The sequence below is a fragment of the Xiphophorus maculatus genome, chromosome 11 (genome assembly GCF_002775205.1).
Source record: "Xiphophorus maculatus strain JP 163 A chromosome 11, X_maculatus-5.0-male, whole genome shotgun sequence".
Lineage (NCBI taxonomy): Eukaryota > Metazoa > Chordata > Actinopteri > Cyprinodontiformes > Poeciliidae > Xiphophorus > Xiphophorus maculatus.
The window spans coordinates 21,843,516-21,865,537 of record NC_036453.1 but is presented as its reverse complement, the minus strand read 5'-3'; the positions used below and the strand labels follow the sequence as shown (position 1 = coordinate 21,865,537).

Genomic DNA, 22,022 nt, shown 5'->3' with positions numbered 1-22,022 from the left:
AAATGTCCAAAGTGGTTTGCTTCTTACTTGATATTTTTCCAGTTTTTTTTTCTTGTCATGCCCACTTCAATAACAAATTATTAAAGAAATCTTAGGATAATCTATGTCTTGTGTATGGAAATGTTTCTTATATGAATCCCATACATAAGAATCCAGTAATCTCAGCAGAAAGCAACATTTAGAAGTAACATGTTTTGACCAGGGATTATAATTTCTCATATTTCATAAGAATCAATTGGCCCAAGCTGGAGACAGAATTACAGACAACGGATATTCAATCGAATAAAAAAAATCTGTTTGAAATAATGCACAATTAGGCAAATGAGATTTTACAAGCACTTGTAAATCTCAATTGCTTAAGATTCATAATTCATCAAAAAAAAAAAGTTTTCCTATAAAGAAAACAATGTTCTGATGTTTATGTGCTTTGGTCCACAATGGTTTGTTCACAGGTTAAAAATCAAATGCCAACACATGGATAGACCTTGGAGACTTTGGCGATGTTAAACTGTGTTAATGTATCAAGAATTTTATCAGTCTTATATATTAATCAGCTTCTCACATCTATTAGAAAATAATCTGGAGGAGTCGTCCTTATCAGGGAGCTCTCTGATCATAACTTCAACAGGGACCGATGGATGAAAAATAGGATTTTAGTAATGACCAAATTACACATAATCAGCGATTATTTATCATCAATCACTCTGTTTAATCTCTAATTAAAGGAACAAAAACACCATAATAAAATAAGCAGAGCTGAACCCAACAATTTCTAAAAGAGACATTTATGAAATTAACAAGAGTTTCCAATAAACAAATTTCATTTGATTTTGTGTTCAAAACAAATTTCTTGAGCTTCTCACAATAGTTTGCTGGAGTTCTTCTGGCCCATTCTTCCTAAACCTGGAACCTCCAGGTATCTGGAAATTGTATCAAAGAGTGAACCAGACTTGTGGAGGTCAATAATTCACTTCCTGATATTGTAACTAATTTCTTGTCATAATATCAAACGGTGTGTTTTAGCTATTGTAATAATAAAATAGAAAATAAACACACACGCACACACACAAAAATAAATAAATCAGATGACATTTTTCCTACTTCAGGACAAAATTACCTCCCACAATTATTTCTATTAATTCCAGAACAAATGAACTTTTTCTTCACTCATTTCTTAGAAATTATAACTTTGCCTACACAATAAGCCTCCAATAGAATATATTTAGTTTGATTAAATGTCAGACAGTAAAAACCTAGAAAAGCTTGCGTTGAGAACACCAGAAAGTCAGAGCTGGGTTTAGCTCCCCCTCCGTTTCAGATCATAGCACCGCTACTGCATTATTAAGAGTAGCCCGGATGTTTGCATCCCCGTAATTTCCCCAGAGTCCGAGCTGATGCAACATTTGAGCAATAGAGATCATGTCTGCTAAAATAATTCTTTTTCCCCCTCTTTTTTTTTTTTTTTTTTAATCTAGAACCGGTGTACAGTCATGATGATGCGGGCGCCGCAGGCGGAGTCAGCTGCTGGCCTGAGCCCTGTCTCTGAGCCTCTGTCTGGCTGGCTGCTGTCCTGTCATCGCTCTGGGTGTGGTTTTTTTTTTTTTTTTTTTTTTTTTTTTTTTTTTTTTTGCAGCAGCAGCAGGGGTACCGTTAGCAGGAAATCAAGCTCCCACTCCGCTTTACTTTAAGGCGAAACAAAGAGAAACCCTCCCTGGAGCGCAGCTTTGAAAATAAAAAAAAAAGAAGAAGCTTTTTGTAGTGTAGCAAAAAGTATCATCGACCCGGGAGGGCGTTTACTTGGTGCCGTTGTTCTGATGGGAAAAAGTTTTCCCAACTAGTCAAGCTGATTTAACAAGTTTAAGGAAAATCTGTGCAGAAGGCAAAAAAATAAGGACGGGGAAGATGCCGAAAACGGTAAGAGCGAACACTGCAAGAATTGTTGCAATATTTTAATTTCACACATTTCTCTTTTGTTATTTCCCAATACAATAAGAGGAACCGCTTTATCCTGCTAATCCGCGGTCATACAGAAGCGAGTTAGTGAGAAGTTAGAGGCGTTTTATAGCATCCTTTGAAACTCAGCGGAGGGTCGCTGCTGTCTCTCCGTTAAGTGTGTGCGCTTGCGCGCTGCCGCCGCCTCTCGGCTCACTAAAATTAGCGCCTTTAAATCAAAACCCTCAGCCCGCCGTTTGCTCTTCAAACTTCACTTTAACGCCTCAATGTAAACTCAGCTCCGCTCACGCAGACCGAGATACTCCGCTCTCTTTTTCTGGGGAGTTTTGGGCGGAAGTGTGGCCTGCTGCTTTAGCGAGCCGAGCCGAGCTGAGCTAGCCTTTCTTTTTCCCAAGGCCTCTTTATTTAGGCTGCTCCAACAAGGAGGGATTTGAACTGTCCCTCTGGCCAGCTGTGCTGCCCAAAATCCGGGGGCGACTAAAAGGGGAGATTACCCACGTGTAGCGTTGGGAAACCATACATTTAGGGCTGTGGATGATGAGCTGAGAATGAAGAACCTCTGCCCTGGAAATCTGTGTCGGTGCTGGTCATGTTCTGGACAAAGAAAAGCAAGGGGGGAACACAATGACAATGCCTCTTTATCACTGGGGGACACAGTTTATTGTGGCTTCTAATTTAACATTTTAACTGTTGGACTTGGCTCAGTAAAAAAACCAAACTTTTAAGAGAATGAAAGGAAATCATTGGAGTAAAATATTCAAATTCACAGTCAGTTTTAAGGGAGATAGCAGAAGGCATGGCCAGTGAGATGAAGATGATCAGCCTACGGGGCCATTAGGACGTCCAGTTCATTGTCCATGATTATATGTTTCATTATATGTTACGGAGTTTGAATTTGGCGTGGGTTGGCCACATGAATCAAATAACCAAAGTTACACGTCCGAAACCATTCCTGCAATTTAACTTGCTTCTGCACACTTCTGGTCAGGTGGCTGAAAGACTTTTTAGAGGTTTAGAGACTTTTCACTGGCTGGTTACCGGAATCAACGTATACCAACAGTTCAAAAGGTAGTAAAGCATGTGCTGCCCTCTCTTACATGTTGCTGCGCTCTGCCATTTAGCTTGCTAAAAGAAGGCTGCCGCACTTTCCTCTTGCTTACAAGAAATACAAATTTGGTTATTTTGAGAGCATTAGCAGTCAGAAGAAAACAGATAGTCGCTGGTGAAGAATCTAAGTGATTGCCATCAAGTTGACAAGCTACTGGTGTTCTAGGTGACTGCAGGCTACCAGAGCAGACAGCCCAACTAATTAACCCACTGATATCAGTTGTTATATTTGTGTTTCTCAACACAAATATGAAAAAGATTCAATATTCTGAGCAATATGAATACTATAATATAAAAATTTTCATCATAATAGCTACTGTGTTATGCATGGGCGTAGGTTTGGGTATGGACGGTCGTGACATGTCACGACCAATATTCAAGGGATATAAAATAGTCCCGACCAATTTTTGCCATATTAATTAAAAAAAAAATGTATTTTTTAACAAAAACAAAATAAATAAACGAAAATCTACACTGATTAGTTTAATATTTCAATATACTACGCAGTGGTAGCGTTCATTTTAAAATTCGCTGTTATGAACTATGACGACCCGCCATTGGCTCAAAGAACGTGGATCTACGTTCTTTGATTAGCTGCAACAGGCGGCGGCCAGCTGGCCACACGCGAAACGGAAGCTTGGTCCATGGTGCTGAAAGTGAACGCGTCTCCTTCTGAGTTTGACATTTATTATGAGTCTCCGAGACCATGTCGCCACCAAAAAAGAAAAGGACGACAGACATTAGAAGTTATTTCGCTACCTCGGCTGTAAGTACAGTGAGTGGACCCATAAGTTAGATATTTATCACGCAACGCATTTGTTGTAAAGTCCGGTGTTTAGTAAGGTCAGCACTGAATGTGAGGTAGAATAGGTCTGTTAATTATGTAATACTTTTTCACATAGGATGCTCAGACAGCAGAGCAAGGGGCAGAGCAGAACGATGGAGAGGTGGCTGGAGCTTCAGGGCTCCAGGTGCGGTGTTAGTTATACTGTGAAATTATCTCAGTAAATATGGCATTTGAAGTGTTAGTCTTAAATTAAGTTAAGCTAGTGTGAATACAAACCAGGTTACGCTGCTGAATTTTGAAAAGGAAAAAGTAAAGTGTTCTTGAACTGATCTGCTGAGTATACACAAGATGTATGATCAAGTTATGGTTATGGTTGGGGGGAGGGGTTATTAAGCCAATGTGGTGTCCCCCCCACTGGTCAAAAATGGTCGGTGCGCGGGGACCGACCACCGACCGGTGGTCAGTAAGTTGTAAGGTCCCACCAAAACTTAGACCAAACCTACGCCCTTGGTGTTATGGTATTCTAGTGGCACCTTTATACATTTTTGTTTAAAATCTTTCCAGTAAATACTTTGAAACCTTGCTAGTCTTACTCAAGGGTATTATACTGTGAGAATCTCTTACTGGCCCATGTTTAGTTATATTTTGTTGGGTCTCCAAGAATAAGCCTGAGTTAAAAAAAAAAAAAATACATGGTATCTCAGAGTTAAAAGAAATGTTTTACATGATTTAACTTACTTTATTATACACAAAAAAACCTTTTTTCTATCGCTGCTTGTATATTACATTAGTTTATGCATTTATATTAATGTAATCTCCAGTTCTTTACACCCAAAGACTAAAGCACAGATATAAAATAGACCTGTTAAAGATAGCTAGCTAGCTCCATTTTGAGTCGCACCAGTGGAATAAGGTGATATTAGTAGGTTAATTTACCTCGCAGGCCCTACAGCCTGCTGCTCAACAGGCATACCATTCATTCCTTATGCATTAGTCCTGTTTCGGCCGTTTGGCCGACAGTGAGCAGCAACAGGTAGAGGAGGAGAAAACTCGAATCACCGCTGCACTTCCTGTATCATCTCATTACAATGACTTTAATTCATATGAACGCTACAACGGAAAATTTTGGCGTTGTTGAAACATAACAGTTAACACCTTAGTTTCCTCATTATTTGTAACAAAACCCACATGTCAAGTCAGTACTTTCAGAAGTTTTAACTGCTGCGTTTCTCATTCGATTTCATGAAAAAAAGAAAACGTGAAACGCTTCCAAACAGATTTCCAGTACAAATGGCTCTAACTCCTGTACCTGCTCTCTTCCTGTAGCATTGTTTCTATCCAGAACTTCCTCTGCATTTTTTGCCCCCCGCCCCAATTTGCCACCCAGAATAAAATGTTAGGCATTGTTGCCTCTGACATCAGTTTTGCACAGTTATTTTTATCCACCTGTGCCTAAGCTGTAAAAGCGGATACCTGTGAGTTTTTATGCTGATGATATTTATCAGCAGTTAAAATAAAGCTGTTTTAAAAACAGAATATTTTCACAGTCATTTTGTGTGAGCCGTTCCACCCGCAAAGCAGAGAAGCACTAACCCATTTGCACATGTTTAGTTACTTCCTGACAGCTGTCTTAACCCTTTATACCTAGAGTAGAGTTTATAGTTAGCTGCAATAGCTGCTATTTGGCAGTTCGCACAGTTCATGAGCGCAGAGCAAGTGCAGCTGTGATGCAGAATCTGCAGGGTGTATGCAATAAAGTGGCAGAAAGGGGAAACTAGAGCACGACAGAATGGATGTTAAAGAGGAAGCAGCAGGATTTTAATAAAGTAAAGAGTTGTGTGGGTTTGTGGTTTAATTAAAACTAAAAGTTAGGCGGATGTGAAGGAGGGGTTGAGTTTCATTTCTGCAGATTCATGAAGGGGATTTAGCTCCAACTTCGATCAGCTTTTTGTGTCACTGAGTGAAACCGGCATGTAAATATTAGGCTGACGAGGTGAATAAAGAAAAGGAAGTTAGATGCACATATTCAGCAGATGTCTTGAAGCCAGTGAAAGTTAAGTTCCCACTAAAAATAAACAGGTTAATCACAGTGGAGTTTTCTTTTTAAACTCAGTGTTTAAGTAACTCTAGAAATCAAGATGTTTCACAAAAGCATTCATTTTTGTTGAAAAAGTCTGTCTTTGCTGGAGTGCTCGTGGCAGTGCTTCAATTTCCCAAGGAAGTGATGTTGTGACTCAAGGTTTCTGCACTTACATCAGTTCCTTTCTGGTAATTTCCTCGCCTGTAGCCTTATATGGACTTTCACATCACGGTCTGGCTGTTCTCCACCCTGCTTCCCCCCGCGTGGTCCTCAGATGCCAAGCCCCACTTCAGATTGTATTTTCTGCAGTACAACAAGCACAAAAGTTCCTACATCTCTACTTTGTCCAATTTTATTACCTAATTCAGATGTGCTTTATTACAGTGATTGCACAGAAAGGCTATACTTAACGGTGTTGAGTAACTACTGTATAATTCGAAAAAGTTAAGGAACTCCGATTTCACGATGTCACATATTTTCCATAAATATTGAAACAGATTCTTTTAGTGCTTAAGAGCTTAGCCTAAAAGATTCATTTTTTTAAAAATCAGTATGCTCTCCTTTTTTCCCCCCACAATAAAATCTGATGTTTGCTCCATAAACAAACACAGAAACACTTTTACTGTTATTAGTACCCAACACAGAGCATAACTTACCATTTTAAGCCCGTATGTTGTAGATGTTTGCCTGTTTTTGGAGCGCCCAGACTTTTAAAAAGTGTGTCTATGGAGACATGGTGAATGGAAAGAGCTGGAGGTATGCGAGCAGGAGATTAAATGGCTCTGTAGTGCACATAACTGAGGAGATTAGGACTTAGTAGAAGTAAAATTGGTGGACAAAATGTAATCAAAAGCTGTGGAGTCTTTATGTTTTCTGCTGGAAAGCCGTGAGAACATCACATTTCTGAGAGTAAGTACAGTTTTACATGGTTGAGTTAACATGTTTATTTTTAGCTGAGGTGATCTTATTATATATATACTGCTCAAAAAAATAAAGGGAACACTTTAAGTGTTAAACGCCTGTTTAAGTGTTCCCTTTATTTTTTTGAGCAGTGTATATATATATTTGCAGTGACACTTTATAATGAACCGTGATTGTTATTATTTTGGACTCTTTATAGTGAAAGTGTCTGAGCCGCCCTGTAAGGAACCTTCATCACAATAGAATGACACCAGTTGTATTCAGTATATTGTTAATTATACAAACCACGGATGTGATTAGTATGAGTTTATGTTCTAGATACCCTACAGACCTGCTAAATCAAAGTATTTGACATTATGACACAACCGAACTGGAGACATCAATGAGCTTTGCTGATGCTGCTGAATCATAGACAAAGCTAGGGAGTGGTAAAAATTAATAAAACGTTAATGAAAATGTAGCACTTATAAAAATCACATAATTGAAATTAGGTAGTAAGGAGTCTTACGTCCCCAGAGTGAGGTAGAGGACGTCACTGAGGTGGTTTCCATCCCTTACATCCCCATCTTGGATAAACACAAGACGATAGATGGGATTTGCAAACATTATTTAAAGTTGATTGTTTTGATGATAATTCAATTTTTAAGTATCATCTGTTATGATACTCTTTGCCCACCCACAGCTAGCTTTACTTACTGTAAACACGACTTTGTAAGCGTTCTGTTTAGAAGAACTTTACTTTAACTCTGAGATCTGCAAACCTCGGCATGTTCCACGACTTATGAGTTGAAAGCTTGCAAGGGAGAAAACAGAGAAAATCTGCTGTAATTTATTCAGCGTTAGTGGTGTTTGCTAAAGTCGTGTGACTCTGGTTCGGTGACTTCTTTTCATACATGGAAAAGTTGCAAGTGTATAATGTCGCAATGAAATGACCAGTATGTACCCGGGGATGCAGACATGTATGTACCCACCCAATGCTTTTTACACCTTAAGTGCTTCCTCTGAGTTCAGTGATAGCTAAATAGCTAACTTTGAAACTTCACTGTTGTTAAGCAAGAGGTTAGCACTTTGGAAAGCTGTGTTCACAGTTTTGGTGATTATCACCAACCAGTGTTTATCGGTCCATCCCAATATCAAGCACATCACTGCTACAGTAACAAGTTACCAGATGAACAATAGTATCTGGAAATGTACTGTGATTTTAGTTTTTATCATCAATAACAGCTTAGTCTTTCAGTGCTTGCGGTGACATTGTGAAGCAGTTGCGCTGCTGTTTGGTCCCTGCTTTGGCGGAAACCTCATCTTTTTCTCTCACCAACCATCTTCCTGTCACTCAGTTTAAACTAAGCCATCAGATTTTTTTTTCCCACTCTCGTGCAACAGTGTAAGACTAATTAACACTACTGATTGATATATTAACTGACTACAACTGTGTTTTTTTTCCATCAGTGGTTTTCTCTATTGGTTTGCTATAAATATTGAAGTTAACAGCTGTGCTAATCTAAGATGTCATTTCAGGTTATTTCTATACCTTCACTTGACTCCCACTTCTTGGCCGAGCTGTTAAATGACTTGTGCTAACATTTTAAAATAACCATTTCACTTCACTGAAGGAGATAAGAGACACGCGTTTTTTTTGTATTCAAGCTGAAATCAAGTGGTCTATCTGGTTATTAAGGAATCCTATTGTTTAGGAGCTGCTGGAGTTAAGCCGACCTTGTTTGACTTATCCACATTTCTCACCCATCACCAGTCGCTGCAGTCAATGAACAAGTTGGTTTCTTCTTGTTTTCCAAAGGCGCTTGCTGTTATCTTATGTGTTGACTTGGCTTGAGTTGAAAGGGTTGTGGTTGCTAACCGCACAGGGAGATTAAATTGTGGAGAATGTATCATGGGCAACTGACTGCAAGGATATTAAGTGTGCACAATGAATTTTAATCTTCAGAGTGTTTTGCTTTGAAAAACTTGGATGTACTGTTCAATCAAAGGATATCTTGTATCAGAGTTTTTTGCTCTTCATCTTTAAACCCTCCGGTTTCTTTCAGTAGTTTCTCTTCCTCTTCCTGGAAATGCAACTGGGGGTATTTTCCGCAGTTCACCTTCACATGAACTTGACTCATTCATGTTCCTCCTCTTCCTCCTATCAGAACCCCAGCATTCCAACAACATTTTTCTGACTCTTCACAGAATCCCAGAACTTCTGCTGTGTGGGCAGGTCAAAAGGAATGTGATTTGATTAGGAAAATCCTTGTATTTTAAGATGGTTTAATGCAGTTCCTCACATCTGTCTTATTGGGGACCAGTGAACATTTTGTCTATATCAGAAAAAACCCTTCTCTACCTCCTTACTCCCCTGTTATAGGTCTACTCTGGGTTTTTTTTTTATCTTACAGTTTATAGTAATAATTGTAATGGTCCAGAAATGCTGTGATATGATGCATTTTTAAAAATGTATAGGGTTGGTCATAGCTGCCACTGGCACCTGCTTGGTGAAATCATTGGTTTTGCTAAAGTTTCTGGGCACTCCTTTTTCGAGTTTTACTAAGAATGAACAGTTGTAACCATATTTTTCCTAACTACCTGTGTGACAATGACGAAATAAAACTTCAGCCCTAATAACAGCAGATGATGTTTAAACATTTTCATTTTAATTCCGCCCCTTTTAGCATGTTAGCCATTAGCAAAGCTTAAGTATATAGCAGCTTGACACTAATGCTAACAAAAATGTTAGCTGAAGCACTGTGATAGAGGAGGACAGAGACATGTACGTCTTAAAAGAAACTGAAAATATACTTGTTGCAGCTAGCTAGCATTAGAACTGAAGAACAGCTAGCAGTCAGAGGAAATTAAAAAAGTTGCCCCCATGAACTGTTGCTTCAAAAGCTGTATGTTTGCTGCCTTTTGTCGGCAATTAATAGCCAATATCGTAAAAATTATCCCAGCAGTTATTCAAATGCTGTCAGTGTTGGGTAGGATACATTGGTTGTAAAAAGCAACAAGCGTGGCATGCAGCATGGAACAAATACAGCTGATGCCATTCAGGATGCTTAAAGAACCTTGACAAAAGCTACACATGCCAGTAACAAGCCAATGATCAAATATAACTGGATTCAATGTTGGGAACAGCAAAAAAGAGAAGCCAGGGAAACTTAACACATGGACCTGAGGGTGGTGTTTTTTCAACTGGGTACTAAAAATAGCCTCTGAAGTGTTTTTGAGTTCAGGCCATAAGAGACACACCCTAAGCAGGCAGAAAATTTAGATGCGTAGTTCCCTTTTCATGCAAGATTAACCATTCTCACTCCGGAAATGAAACCGCTCGATCACCACCACTGTGGCGATGAGCTGAACTCTTTTCTGCTCTAAACCAAAGAAAAAAAAGAAAAAAGGTGTTCCGCCATGTTCAGAGGTGTTGGTTAAATGTTTCTACAAATGAATTACTTCATCTGACTGTGTTGACTCAGAGTACAGACTCAGCTTGAAGGCTTCACTTCGGAGTCTTTAACTACAGCGGATGACAGGAAGTGGCAGAGGAGAAAGTGTCCTGAGCAGTAAAATGGGGTCTTGCTGACATGGTTGGGAAAGAACGCAACTCTAATCGAGGCCCCGCAACTGGGAAATAATGCACACCATTGTTGTTCAGGGCAGGCGTGGGCCTCTGCCTGCACAGTTATTTCCCAATAGGGATGCATGCTGCTGTTTAAGTTTTCTTTAACAGAGAAAGCAACAGAGTCAGCTTACTAAATCAGTTTTGACTCTGGGTGACCTTTTTGAGAGAGACTAAGAGGTTCGATAAGCACATCCAAGTGTTGACCATGTGTAAAAAAGAAAAAACTATCTGAACTATAGAATTTGCTCCCTGAAGAGATAATAAATCCACAATAACTGTGCTCATGTTTGGCTTTAGTAGAGCAGAAAGTTTAGCAGCATGCAGGCTTTTTTGATACATGACAGGATGTAGACGACTCTCATGAGAGATCAGTGTTTAGCCGTCTTGCCTCACATGGCCCAGCCTCCAGAGGATGTGGTTACTTCCTGTAGATAACTTCTACACTTGAAGCCAGACTGGCAGTGACTATCAGTGCAGTGTGGAACCATGAAGCAGGGTTTTCAATAAATTTCACTCTTTAAAACAATACAGAATTGGTATGGTGGTGGCAGCTTTGTTTGGACTTCCTTTTTTTTTTTTTTAAATAATGCATAATTAGATGGCTTCCTATGAGTACAGTGTTTCTGTATGTTGTCCTCTAGCTCTAAAACATAATGTTTTAAATAAACCTATTTCTATGTCCAGGATTATATATCCTTATTTAACATTTTTTAATAGTATACAGCTTTGGAAAAAAATTAAGAGTCCACTGCGCTGAACCCCATTGAAAACATCATGGTTTTTCCACCAAATAGTGATTTCTGAACTTTTCTTGGGTTAAAACATTAGCATTATTGTTTCTAAATGAACACGAGTTTGTTTTCTGTGCATTATCTGAGGTCTGAAAGCATCTTTTTCATGATTTTGACCATTTCTCATTTTCTGATAATAAATACCAAATTTTTGCTTGGAGTTTCAGAGACATGTTGTCAGTAGTTTATAGAATAAAAGAACAATGTTCATTTTACTCAAACATATACCTATGAAAAGCAAAATCAGAATAACTAATCATTGTAAGTGGTCTCTTAATTTTTTCAGAGCTTTATTTAAGCTGTTGACATAAAGACAGAAATCCTTAACTTCTATTTATTTTGGTTAAAAGTTGCACTGGGCCTTAGGTACAATTTCAGTGGGATGCCCACCACGAGTGGGTAAAGTCCACCAGGAGTTTTTGCCTTCTATGTTTACAACAATATTTTTTTAATTTAGTCACAAAAAGCCACAAATTAATTCCTAGAAGGGATTTTCAGATTTTTACTAAAAACTTATGAACAGTACACATGTTGCCTGCATTAAATAACAATTTAATTTTTTTAATTTGTACGAATGGAGTTGATTTTCTCTTTGTTGAATTTGGTAGCTAAAAACAGCAGGACCAATATCAAGATGGACGTCTTAGAATAGCGGTGTCAAAAGGTTAAATAAATTATGGAACTACACTCATATTTTTGTTGTCTTCATGAACATTCAATTCAATTTGCCCTGTGAAATGTGAGAATCCCTAAACAGCCACATGTACCAATTATCCTTTGAACTGGCTCCGCATGGCTTTAAGAGGGCAAAGCATCATGTATAGACATATAATAGAAGTTTGTAGAAATGCTTATGAATTTGATAGCAATGTCAGGTTATAGCATTACATAATCTCATTCTATGGTATGCAGATACTCTGTCTGCACCGTTGATTCACTTCGTCAAGCCGAATGGCTATGATGGCAATGGAGTTGCTCAACTCTTACACCATCAGTTGCTAACCTACATGTTCCTATGAGTAAAATGATTTAAATCTGTAAAGAGTGACATTTGGGTTACCTATATCTCGATAAATATTTTTTTCTTCTATTCTCTCTTTTCAATCAGGTCAGTGTGCGTGTTATCACGATGGATGCTGAACTGGAGTTTGCCATTCAGCCCAGCACAACGGGGAAGCAACTCTTTGACCAGGTATGATACTAACTGACTTACTTACTATTCTCTGTTAATGTCTGACTGGTTAGACTTGTATGCCACAAATTGTATTCCCATCAACATTTTTTTATGGGCATTTTGAAGTATCGTATTGGAAAATATTGACAGGAATGGCAAAATTGGAAATAATTTCCTTAGTTTTTCAAAAACAGTTTTTATGGTGGCTTGGGGTGGTATTGGGCTTTTTGGAAAAATGATTAATGCACCAAAGGGTAGATGGAAGCACAATTACGTACAAATACGTTCTAACGTAGTGAAAATTTACCTCACATAACTGATCAGTTGTCTTCCTAGATATTCCCATAACTCGATGTAGAATTGCATTTATTTCTCTACATCTCAACATGCAACAACGCCAAAAGTACAACTCCCCGAAAATCTCTTGCCATTTTTCTGAGATGTGTGGTCTATGCTAGTTTGCAACCTTTGCTTCCTATTTGTTGCAGCCTTTCATAGCATCAGTAACTGACGAAATTACGCTTTGCATAGTCTGGTTGATTTGCTCAAAAATACTCCATGTAAATACGCTGAATTTTAAATTTTTTTTTGGTATTTCGCAACAGTTTAATAGTTTGCTCAAAGTTTGAATGACATTTATACACAGCTACAGTGAATACGTATGATTAATTAGGTCACATTTAAACCTACAGCTGTATAATTTTAATCTCTAGTGTGTCACAGTGATAATAATGTAGTGTATTTTTGCTTCCAGTGATTCTACTCATTACGATCTTGATTTATTGATGTTAATTTGGTTATTTATAAAATTTGTGATGAAAGCATTTTGTTTAAACAAGTCATTGCTGCCTAAGGGAAACATCATTCAATAACAATAAATTCCCTTTTTCAAAGCATTTATTTTTGACTAAGTGCTTCGAGGTTTGATGTGTTGTTCATACAGAGATGCCTCTCTCTGTACCTTGAATGAACTTGGTTGATCACTATGCCTAGATTCCTAAGTGCACTGCACTACTACCATCTGATTGGCTGCATTGCTATTTGTATATCAAGTAACTGGACAGGTGAACCAAAGCGTGTTTATTTTATTCATCCTCTTTGGCCCTGATGTGCCTAAGTGTTCGGTACTCCCTTGGTAGGTCGCTAGTCCATCACATGGATTTATATGTTTTTGCATGTGGTAGGAAACTGAATCATTTAGAGAAAAGCCCCTTCAGTGACAGCTTGTAGACAAATGATCCTTTTTTTTTGACATTTTAAGGTGGTAAAGACCATTGGACTAAGAGAGGTTTGGTACTTCGGACTCCAGTACCAGGATACAAAGGGTTTCTCTACCTGGCTGAAGCTCAATAAGAAGGTGAGCTCTCCATTCAACTCTTTTTTTTGTCTTCTTCTTCTTCTTTATGCGATCCTTAGTTGTAAACCCTCCACCTCTGACCTCATCTTGTATTTTAGGTGACAGCCCAGGATGTGAGGAAGGAAAACCCGCTCTTTTTCAAGTTCCGTGGCAAGTTCTTCCCTGAGGATGTAACGGAGGAGCTGATCCAGGATGCCACACAGCGGCTCTTCTTCCTGCAGGTGAAGGAGGCGATCCTAAACGACGACATCTACTGCCCCCCTGAGACGGCGGTGCTCCTGGCCTCTTACGCCGTGCAGGCCAAGTTCGGCGACTACAACAAGGAGGTGCACACGTCGGGCTACCTGAGCAGTGAAAACCTGCTCCCTCAGAGGTAGCGCTGCTTTTATTGTTCCTCTCCTGTCGTCACATCTATCTGGCTGTTGATGTTAGTGCGCCGAATGACGCACGGTTGTGTCCCATGTTCCTAGAGTACTGGATCAGCACAAACTCAACAAAGAGCAGTGGGAGGAGAGGATTCAAGTGTGGCATGAAGAACACAAGGGCATGATGAGGTGACTCACACTTGCTTCAGCTTCTTCTTCTAAATGAAGTTCTTCTGCACATTTTTTCACCACTTTTTGTGCCTTTGGTTAATAAAAACTTTTCTGCCAAAGTGAATTTTTTTTTTTACCTCTATTGCTTGACCTTCGACTGGAGCCTGATGGCTTAAGCTCAGGTTGCTCATGAGGGTCAGGACCTTTTGGCCCTCTGGGCGTCTCAGTGAGTCTCCAACCGAGAGCTGAAACTCGTGTTCACAGGGAGGAATCCATGATGGAGTACCTGAAGATCGCCCAGGATCTGGAGATGTATGGAGTCAACTACTTCAACATCAAGAACAAGAAAGGAACTGAGCTGTTTCTGGGAGTGGATGCTCTGGGTCTCAACATTTATGAACAGAATGACAAGTAAGTCATTGTCTTGGTTTAGGTTTTATTTCTTTCTAAAAAAAAAACAGCAAGGAGGAGATTTTTCATTCAGATTAATTGCACCCCTGGTAAAGCTGTTTAAATAAGTAGTTTCTTTGAGTAGCATTTTTCAAGGTTGGAGCATACAGTGGAAGGGAAACCTCAAAGTTTTTCTAAAAGATTTATGTTTGAGGATTGTTGTTGGTGGAACAATCAGCTTTATTCCCATCAGACCAAGCTAGGCTGCTTCCGGAAAAGTCCTTGTAGGTTTGTCTTGTTAGGACAAAGAAGGCTTTTTTCCATGCAACAAACAGCAGGTTTGCATGAAGATATTGAGAAATAGTTTATGAAAACTCTTGGACCCCTAGATGCCACTCTTTGCTGCAGTTTTCTGTGGAAAATTGTTGGCACTATTCCAGTTTTGTCAACTTATAAATTATTAATCTGACTGTAATTACTGATACTTATGGACAAAAAGTTATTTTCTTGCAGCAATTTCTGGATTTGCTGAGCTCATTATTCACAACATTTGATTATTTTTCTCCACCAAGTAAATGTACCAAATTTAAAGGCGAGGTTTTTCAGCTTGAAATTATGCTACTACAATATGACATGAATTCATGTAAATTCTTTTTTATATATTTAACATGTGTAAATAAATATAGATGGACCTGTTTATGTATTTAATTTATGATGACCAAAATTGTTCTGCTTTAGTTCATTCCAGTTTATGAATATGTAATCACAGTGTATTTGGAAATTTTAACATTTCACAAACCATATTTTCTGTTTATTATTTGTGATTTGCTCCCTAAGCAGAGGAAACTGAAATGTTTTGATATAGAGTTTAGGGCCTAACACAACTCCTTGGGGGACCCCACATTTAATGTGTTCGAACTGTGAAACATTTTTTAAAAAGAAAAACAAGGAATGGTGTATTTAGTTGTCCCTCAGTCCTGTAGTCTGAAGAGTAGCAATGATCCTGGTTTATTTATTGGATTTTAAGCCCAAAAATAGACCAACTCTGTATTTTTGTTGGAATAATTTGTATAGCACTAAATAACTAAATATTTTGTCTTGCCACCTTTAACAGAATGACGCCCAAAATTGGATTTCCTTGGAGTGAAATAAGGAACATTTCCTTCAACGACAAGAAGTTTGTCATCAAACCAATTGACAAGAAAGCACCAGTATGTTTTAGTGTAAATAATATTATTAAAATGTATTTTTCATTTGATGTTTTACAAAAAAATCTTTAATTGTACTTAAACTACAGGACTTTGTATTCTACGCCCCGAGGCTGCGCATCAACAAACGCATCCTGGCTCTGTGCATGGGCAACCATGAGCTGTACATGCGCCGCCGCAAACCCGACACCATTGAGGTGCAGCAAATGAAGGCGCAGGCTCGGGAGGAGAAGAACCACAAAAAGATGGAGAGGTACCAATGGACAAATATGGTGGAATTTGACAATAGAAATAAATAATGTCCCAGTTTCTTTGTTATAAAAAATTGTGTTTATTGGAGCTCTGCAATAAGTGGGTCTCTATTCACTGTATATATTTAAGTTGAAAACTATGGTGAACAATCTGATGTATCTTCTCCTTTTTTTTCCCCTTAGGGCTCTGTTGGAGAACGAAAAGAGGAAAAGAGAGGTCGCAGAAAAAGAGAAGGAAAAGATTGAGAAAGAGAAGGAGGAGCTGATGGAGAAATTGAAGCAGATTGAAGATCAGACCAAAAAAGCCCAACAAGGTGGGGAACATTTCAGCAACCAAGTAAAACTTACTCAAAAGTTTTAAGTATATTTAAGACTCTTGTCTGCAAGGACTGGTAGATGTATCCCTGGTTCAATACACCTGAATCAAATGGCAGTTACTTCCTCTGGTCCTCGAAAACTGCAGATTCAGACTCTTGCCCTACAATCAGTAAAGCAATGTTTGCTTTAAATAGTTGTTACCATTAATTTTGATTATGTACACAGAGCTGGAGGAGCAGACTCAGAGGGCTCTGGAGCTGGAGCAGGAGAGGAAGCGTTCTCAGGAGGAGGCCGAACGTCTGGAATCTGAGCTGAAGGGAGCTGAGGAAGCCAAGATGGCACTGCTGCAGCAGTCAGAGAACCAGATGAAGAACCAAGAACACCTGGTCCGTCACAACAGACATGTTGGTGTGATGTCTAAAACAATGTGTTAATGATTTCGCTTGCCTTAAGGTTTTTTTTTCTTTACTATCGTTTTTAGGCCACAGAGTTGGCTGACCTGACTTCAAAGATCTCTCTCCTGGAGGATGCTAAAAAGAAGAAAGAAGAAGAGGCAATTGAGTGGCAGCAGAAGGTGTGGTCCAGGTTTCTGCTTCTTTTTTCACACATTTGACTTCATAGGATGCACAGGTCTACAGATGTCAGGTGGCAAATTTCGCTTCGAAAAATGTTGGGGTTTTACATTCCAGCATTTATAATATCTCAACTTGCTCCTCTCAGTTGGACAGAAAAATACTGAACACGTGTACTGGTCTCAGATGAGTCCATGTTTCACATACTGTTGGGGAAAAATGTGATGTTTATATGGCAAAGTGTAGAGACCTGGTTTCTTATCAGCTAAAGAACGTTTTTGTTTACAGGAACTTCATAATTCATTTTACATGATAAATGACTTTTCCTTTTTCATTTTGACCACTCAAATCTCTTTACATTAGAGCAACATTCACCCGTTTGCACTCACAAACGCTCACACATGTATTCACCAATACGGAGATCGGTAGCAACGTGGTGGATGTGCCCATGACAATTTAGCATCCAGAAAAATCTGTTATCGTGACAGGCCTTAGCACATTGCCAGGTTTTAATAGCTTTAATCTATGTAGCTTGAAAGTGACTAAGATTTGTGTCCTGACTGAGAAGGTCAGCGGATATGCATAAATCTTTTTATTTTTATGCAATAAAGCCATATTTGTGTGTGAATGTAAGCAGGAGGAATTAAGAGCAAGCAGTGATGAGCAGCTTCATTTCCTCCTTCGACTATTGAGCAAAAAAAAAAGGCATGTACTCTAGAGCCACCATGTGGCGAGAAATGAGAAGGCAGCAGTGTGGCATTTTCCTAATGACCAACCTTTCAGTGGGAAACAATAATTTTCTTGTTTTTATGTGTCTTATATGTGATGATACATCCAGAAGAACAAGATGAGATTTCAGCAGTAATTTGGGGAAAACCAGTTTACACAAAACCTTTTGAATCACAAACCTTGGATTTAATTTATAATTAGAGTAAAATATTTAGATCAGGTTTTTAAAACTTGTCTAGTTTAAAGAAATCTTCTTTATTTTCAGAAATAGAAACTCAAACTGTGTTTTAGGAAAAGTCATTTATATGTTGTTCTGTAGATGAACTAAAGAGATTAAATGCAGTCCAGTCTTTTAGTTAAGTTGTAAAACAGATGCTAACTTTACCTCTGTTAGCAGCTAACTGTTAGCCATCATAAGAATGATGTTTAGGCACCATTCTTATTCATAATTATTCTTATTCATAGGAATTCTCCATCATTCTTATGATGTCAGTGTTACTTTACCAGAGAATCTGAAAGTCGGACTTTCAGATTAATGCATGCTATCAACCACCCTGATGACAAATTACAACCGAAGAACTACTTCCTGTCTTTCTTCAAATTACGTTTCAAACATAGACAAACAGCATGGAGTTCAAAGCAGTCACTTTTTTTTAATCTCGGGCTCATAATAATGCCTACACTACAGCAGAGGAAGTAATACGCTAACAGCAGCCAGCTAGCTAGCGCTTTATTAGTTGGATGTAACGTCGACAAGAAATACTGTGATCTTTTAAAATCGCAAGTTGTCATCTTGCTACACGCCTAGAGATTTATTGGCATTTAGAGTGGTTTAACCTGGTTTTAAACTTTCTTTAGAGGAGATAAAAAGAGGTGAAAATACTCTGCTTCTAAATTAAAAATAAGTAAATTGTAGTTAAAGTGTAATAAATCTAGTTTTCAGATTATCGTTGTGTGCTCAAAGCTCCTAGGTTCCCCTTGGGTTTCATTATGATCAAAAACAAGCCCTGCCAGGGCTATTGGTGATTTCCTGTTAGTGTGACTAAGGTTCTCTTTACGTGCTGGAAATCCTGTTTAAAATCTTAACGGTTGTGCCAAGTTTCCGTGTTGTGCAGGTTTTGAGCACTCAGACATTCCAATCTCCGTTGCTGGCACCACTATCAGCTCATGTTGCATTCCTTTTTCCTTTGATACCCTCCCATATGCAGACATAAGCACACAAAGAAAGCAAACTCTGTTTTATAGGGCTATAAATAATGATCAGCACCGGCCTCTTATCATTTCTTGTCACTCTCAGGCCACCACAGTGCAGGAGGACCTGGAGAAGACCAAAGAAGAGCTTAAGAACAAAGTGATGGCGGCCCATGTCCAGGAGCCACTCAATGCCGAGAATGAGCATGACGAGAATGACGAGAGCAGCGCCGAGGCTAGCGCCGAGTTCACGGCTGCGGCTACGTACAAGGACCGCAGCGAAGAGGAGCGAATGACCGAAGCCGAGAAGAACGAGCGTCTGCAGAAACATCTACTTGTAAGGCTGGGTTTATATCTCCTTATGATTGGTTGTTCGTACTTCTGAGAGGTTTGGTGTAAACAGTTTTAGTTTATTTAATAGTTTGGATCAAATTAAAACACATCCAGCTTTTATTAGCTACAGTGTTATTTATTTATTTCCATATTTTGCTGTGTTGAATGTTGTGGGGGTTTTTTTCCCTCTTAGGCTCTGAGCTCAGAGCTGGCCAACGCCCGAGATGACACCAAGAAGACGGTGAACGACATGATCCACGCGGAGAACATGAAAGCTGGACGCGACAAGTACAAGACCCTCAGACAGATCCGGTCGGGCAACACCAAACAGCGCATCGACGAGTTCGAATGCATGTGATGCGCTCGATCGGCAACGCAAAACGGGCCCCGCTCTAGCCGGGGGCCCTGCTGCTTGGACTGCAGTCCTGCCTCACTCAAGCTGTTGTTTTTTTTTCTGTACACAAACAAAATCAGATCAACGTGACATAGCTGCAACAAAGCACAGCACATTGTACAAATATGGATGTGGAAAATTCCAACTGTTTTTATTTCTAAATTAGAATTTTTGGCAAGTCACTGGTTGTAAAGGGACATACTGTATTTTGGTAGTATATTCCTGATAGGGGAAGGGGCTATGTAGCATATTAGCAAAGGCCTTATGCCTGTATTATGACTCATTGAGCAAAGATCTTTTAGTTTCTTTATATATTTTCTGTCACTATTTTAAAATGAAGGCATAAATTTGGCACTGCTTAGAATCTGATTTGCAGGCATACTTTTGCTGTCATCATGCAATAGTTCTTCATATCAGGCTGGATTATCTTTTTGATTTGACATGAGGCTTCTGCTCCGTGTTCAGCACACGTACAGTATGCATCTTTGTCTATGAGGAGCGTAATAAAGCAGTATTATTTTTTTATTACTATTTCTTTTTGCAGATTTCATGGATTTCTCATTCGTCTGCATTCAAAATTTGCCAACTATTTCAAAACCAATCATCAGTATTTACGACCCAATCCATAATAATGTGATATTAAAGATTTAAACACCATTTCAAACATTTGGTCTGTTTTTGTCTTTTTTTCTTAGGCATTTTTTTAAATTTACTTTTGGATCTGTGCAGACAAATTATGATTGGTCAACAAAAAACCTTTGCAAACTTTCAAGGTCGCATACAAACACTGTCATATTTACTGACTTTAATTCACTTTTTCCTAATTTTTCTAAAATGTCATAAAGTTTTACGTATTGAACTATGCGTTTTTAAAGTTGTAGTTAATTTCTAATGAGGATATTTGATTGCTAAGCTGCATAAACATAAAACGGTAAAAGAATTTCACTGAAGTGGCGTTTCAGTCTTTCCTTCTCTAGATTATAACTGCTCAGCTCCATAATTGCGACTGTTTGTTTCATCTAAATGCATATAATAAATAGATATGCACTGGGAAAAAAAATCATAATTCACTTTAAAATTTGAAACATAAAAGAGGGGCACCTTTTCTGCTTTTGCATGCGGATTTTGATATACTGTATGTGTTTAACTACTTTTTTGTATGTCATAGTTGGAATCATTTGGATGTGATGTTTCTGACACTTTAGGACATTTTAGATGTTTTTGTACAAGACAAACTAAAAAAATGAAGCAAATCTTGCCAATAGTATCACTTTGTTAAAAAGGAACAACATTTATACACCTTGTTAAAAGATAAATAAAAAAAAACTGACAAAGTATGCTGTACCTCTAAAGCTTGATGATTGTGCCATAAACAGATACTTGAACCAAGCCCCCAAAAATATGCACAAAAATTGACTTTTTTTTTTTTCTGATGCCATTTGATGAAGTTTGATTTTATTTCATGTATTTTTAAAACATTTTTTTTTTGTAGCAATTAAGGACCTTTTTGGAAAATTTATTTTCCCTTTAATGGAGAATGTATTTTAGTCATGAATATTTCAGAACACTTTATTTTCATAATGACTTTTACAAAATGATTTTTTTTTTCTAAAGCATTTCATAAACAGTCTGGACTATTTCCAACAAATCATGCCTTAAATCTTCAAATAAATTAGAAAAGTCATACAAATGTTGTGGCCTCCTTTGTGTTGATGCAGCAGTCTCATGCCTTCAGTCCAAGGATTTGAAGCATAATTGCAACAAACTGTTTTTGAGTGTGTTTGCTCTTTAGAAAGAAACAACGAAATGGTGAACAACTAAAATGACGCAGTGTTTTGCCCTGTTTTTACTATTCAGCAACAACTAATAAAAGTTTGGTAAAAATGTTGTCTCCCTTCACTTCCTTATTTCTGGCACTGTGAGGTCAAATTCCACTCTCTTCCACTAGGTGGCTCATTTCATTTCAAGTCGAATTCAGTCTCTTAACAGCAGAAGTTTATTTTCAACATAGCACATTTTTTTCCCATCTTCATAACATCCGTTTAATCAATGTAAAAGTTATTTAGATCTTTAGTTTTGTTTTTAACCTTTATGTATTTGGGAACCCTCTTGAGATTAACGTTAGGCACGCCAAGTAGAAGTTACAAGCTTGAAGTTTACATAAACATCAAAATACAGAAAACAAGTCAAAATCGTAACATGCATACAGGGTCTTTAAAGGAGCTTTTAACTCTTCCAGAGACAGCAGCTTTCACATATTAAATAAATTTAGGTTCTACAGAAACCGAGATTCAAGAACCGAAAATCTGCATTGAGACTG

At 38.3% G+C, this 22,022-nt stretch overlaps 1 protein-coding gene across 2 annotated transcripts; it reads left to right on the top strand.

Moving 5' to 3' along the window:
- Nucleotides 1-1,627: 1,627 nt before the first annotated feature.
- Nucleotides 1,628-21,039, top strand: msn (moesin). Of its 2 annotated transcripts, XM_005814513.3 has the most exons (13): nt 1,628-1,914; nt 12,358-12,441; nt 13,685-13,780; nt 13,879-14,153; nt 14,251-14,334; nt 14,581-14,727; nt 15,821-15,917; nt 16,004-16,167; nt 16,349-16,479; nt 16,709-16,869; nt 16,965-17,057; nt 19,082-19,312; nt 19,502-21,039. In XM_005814513.3, the coding sequence occupies exons 1-13, from the start codon at nt 1,903-1,905 to the stop codon at nt 19,664-19,666; spliced, it is 1,740 nt and encodes a 579-aa protein (XP_005814570.1). In that variant the 5' UTR covers nt 1,628-1,902; the 3' UTR covers nt 19,667-21,039. The 2 variants fall into 2 exon arrangements, with proteins under 2 accessions (XP_005814570.1, XP_014330214.1); XM_014474728.2 differs by lacking the exons at nt 1,628-1,914; nt 13,685-13,780; nt 13,879-14,153 and having other exon boundaries at nt 12,383-12,441.
- Nucleotides 21,040-22,022: the final 983 nt, after the last annotated feature.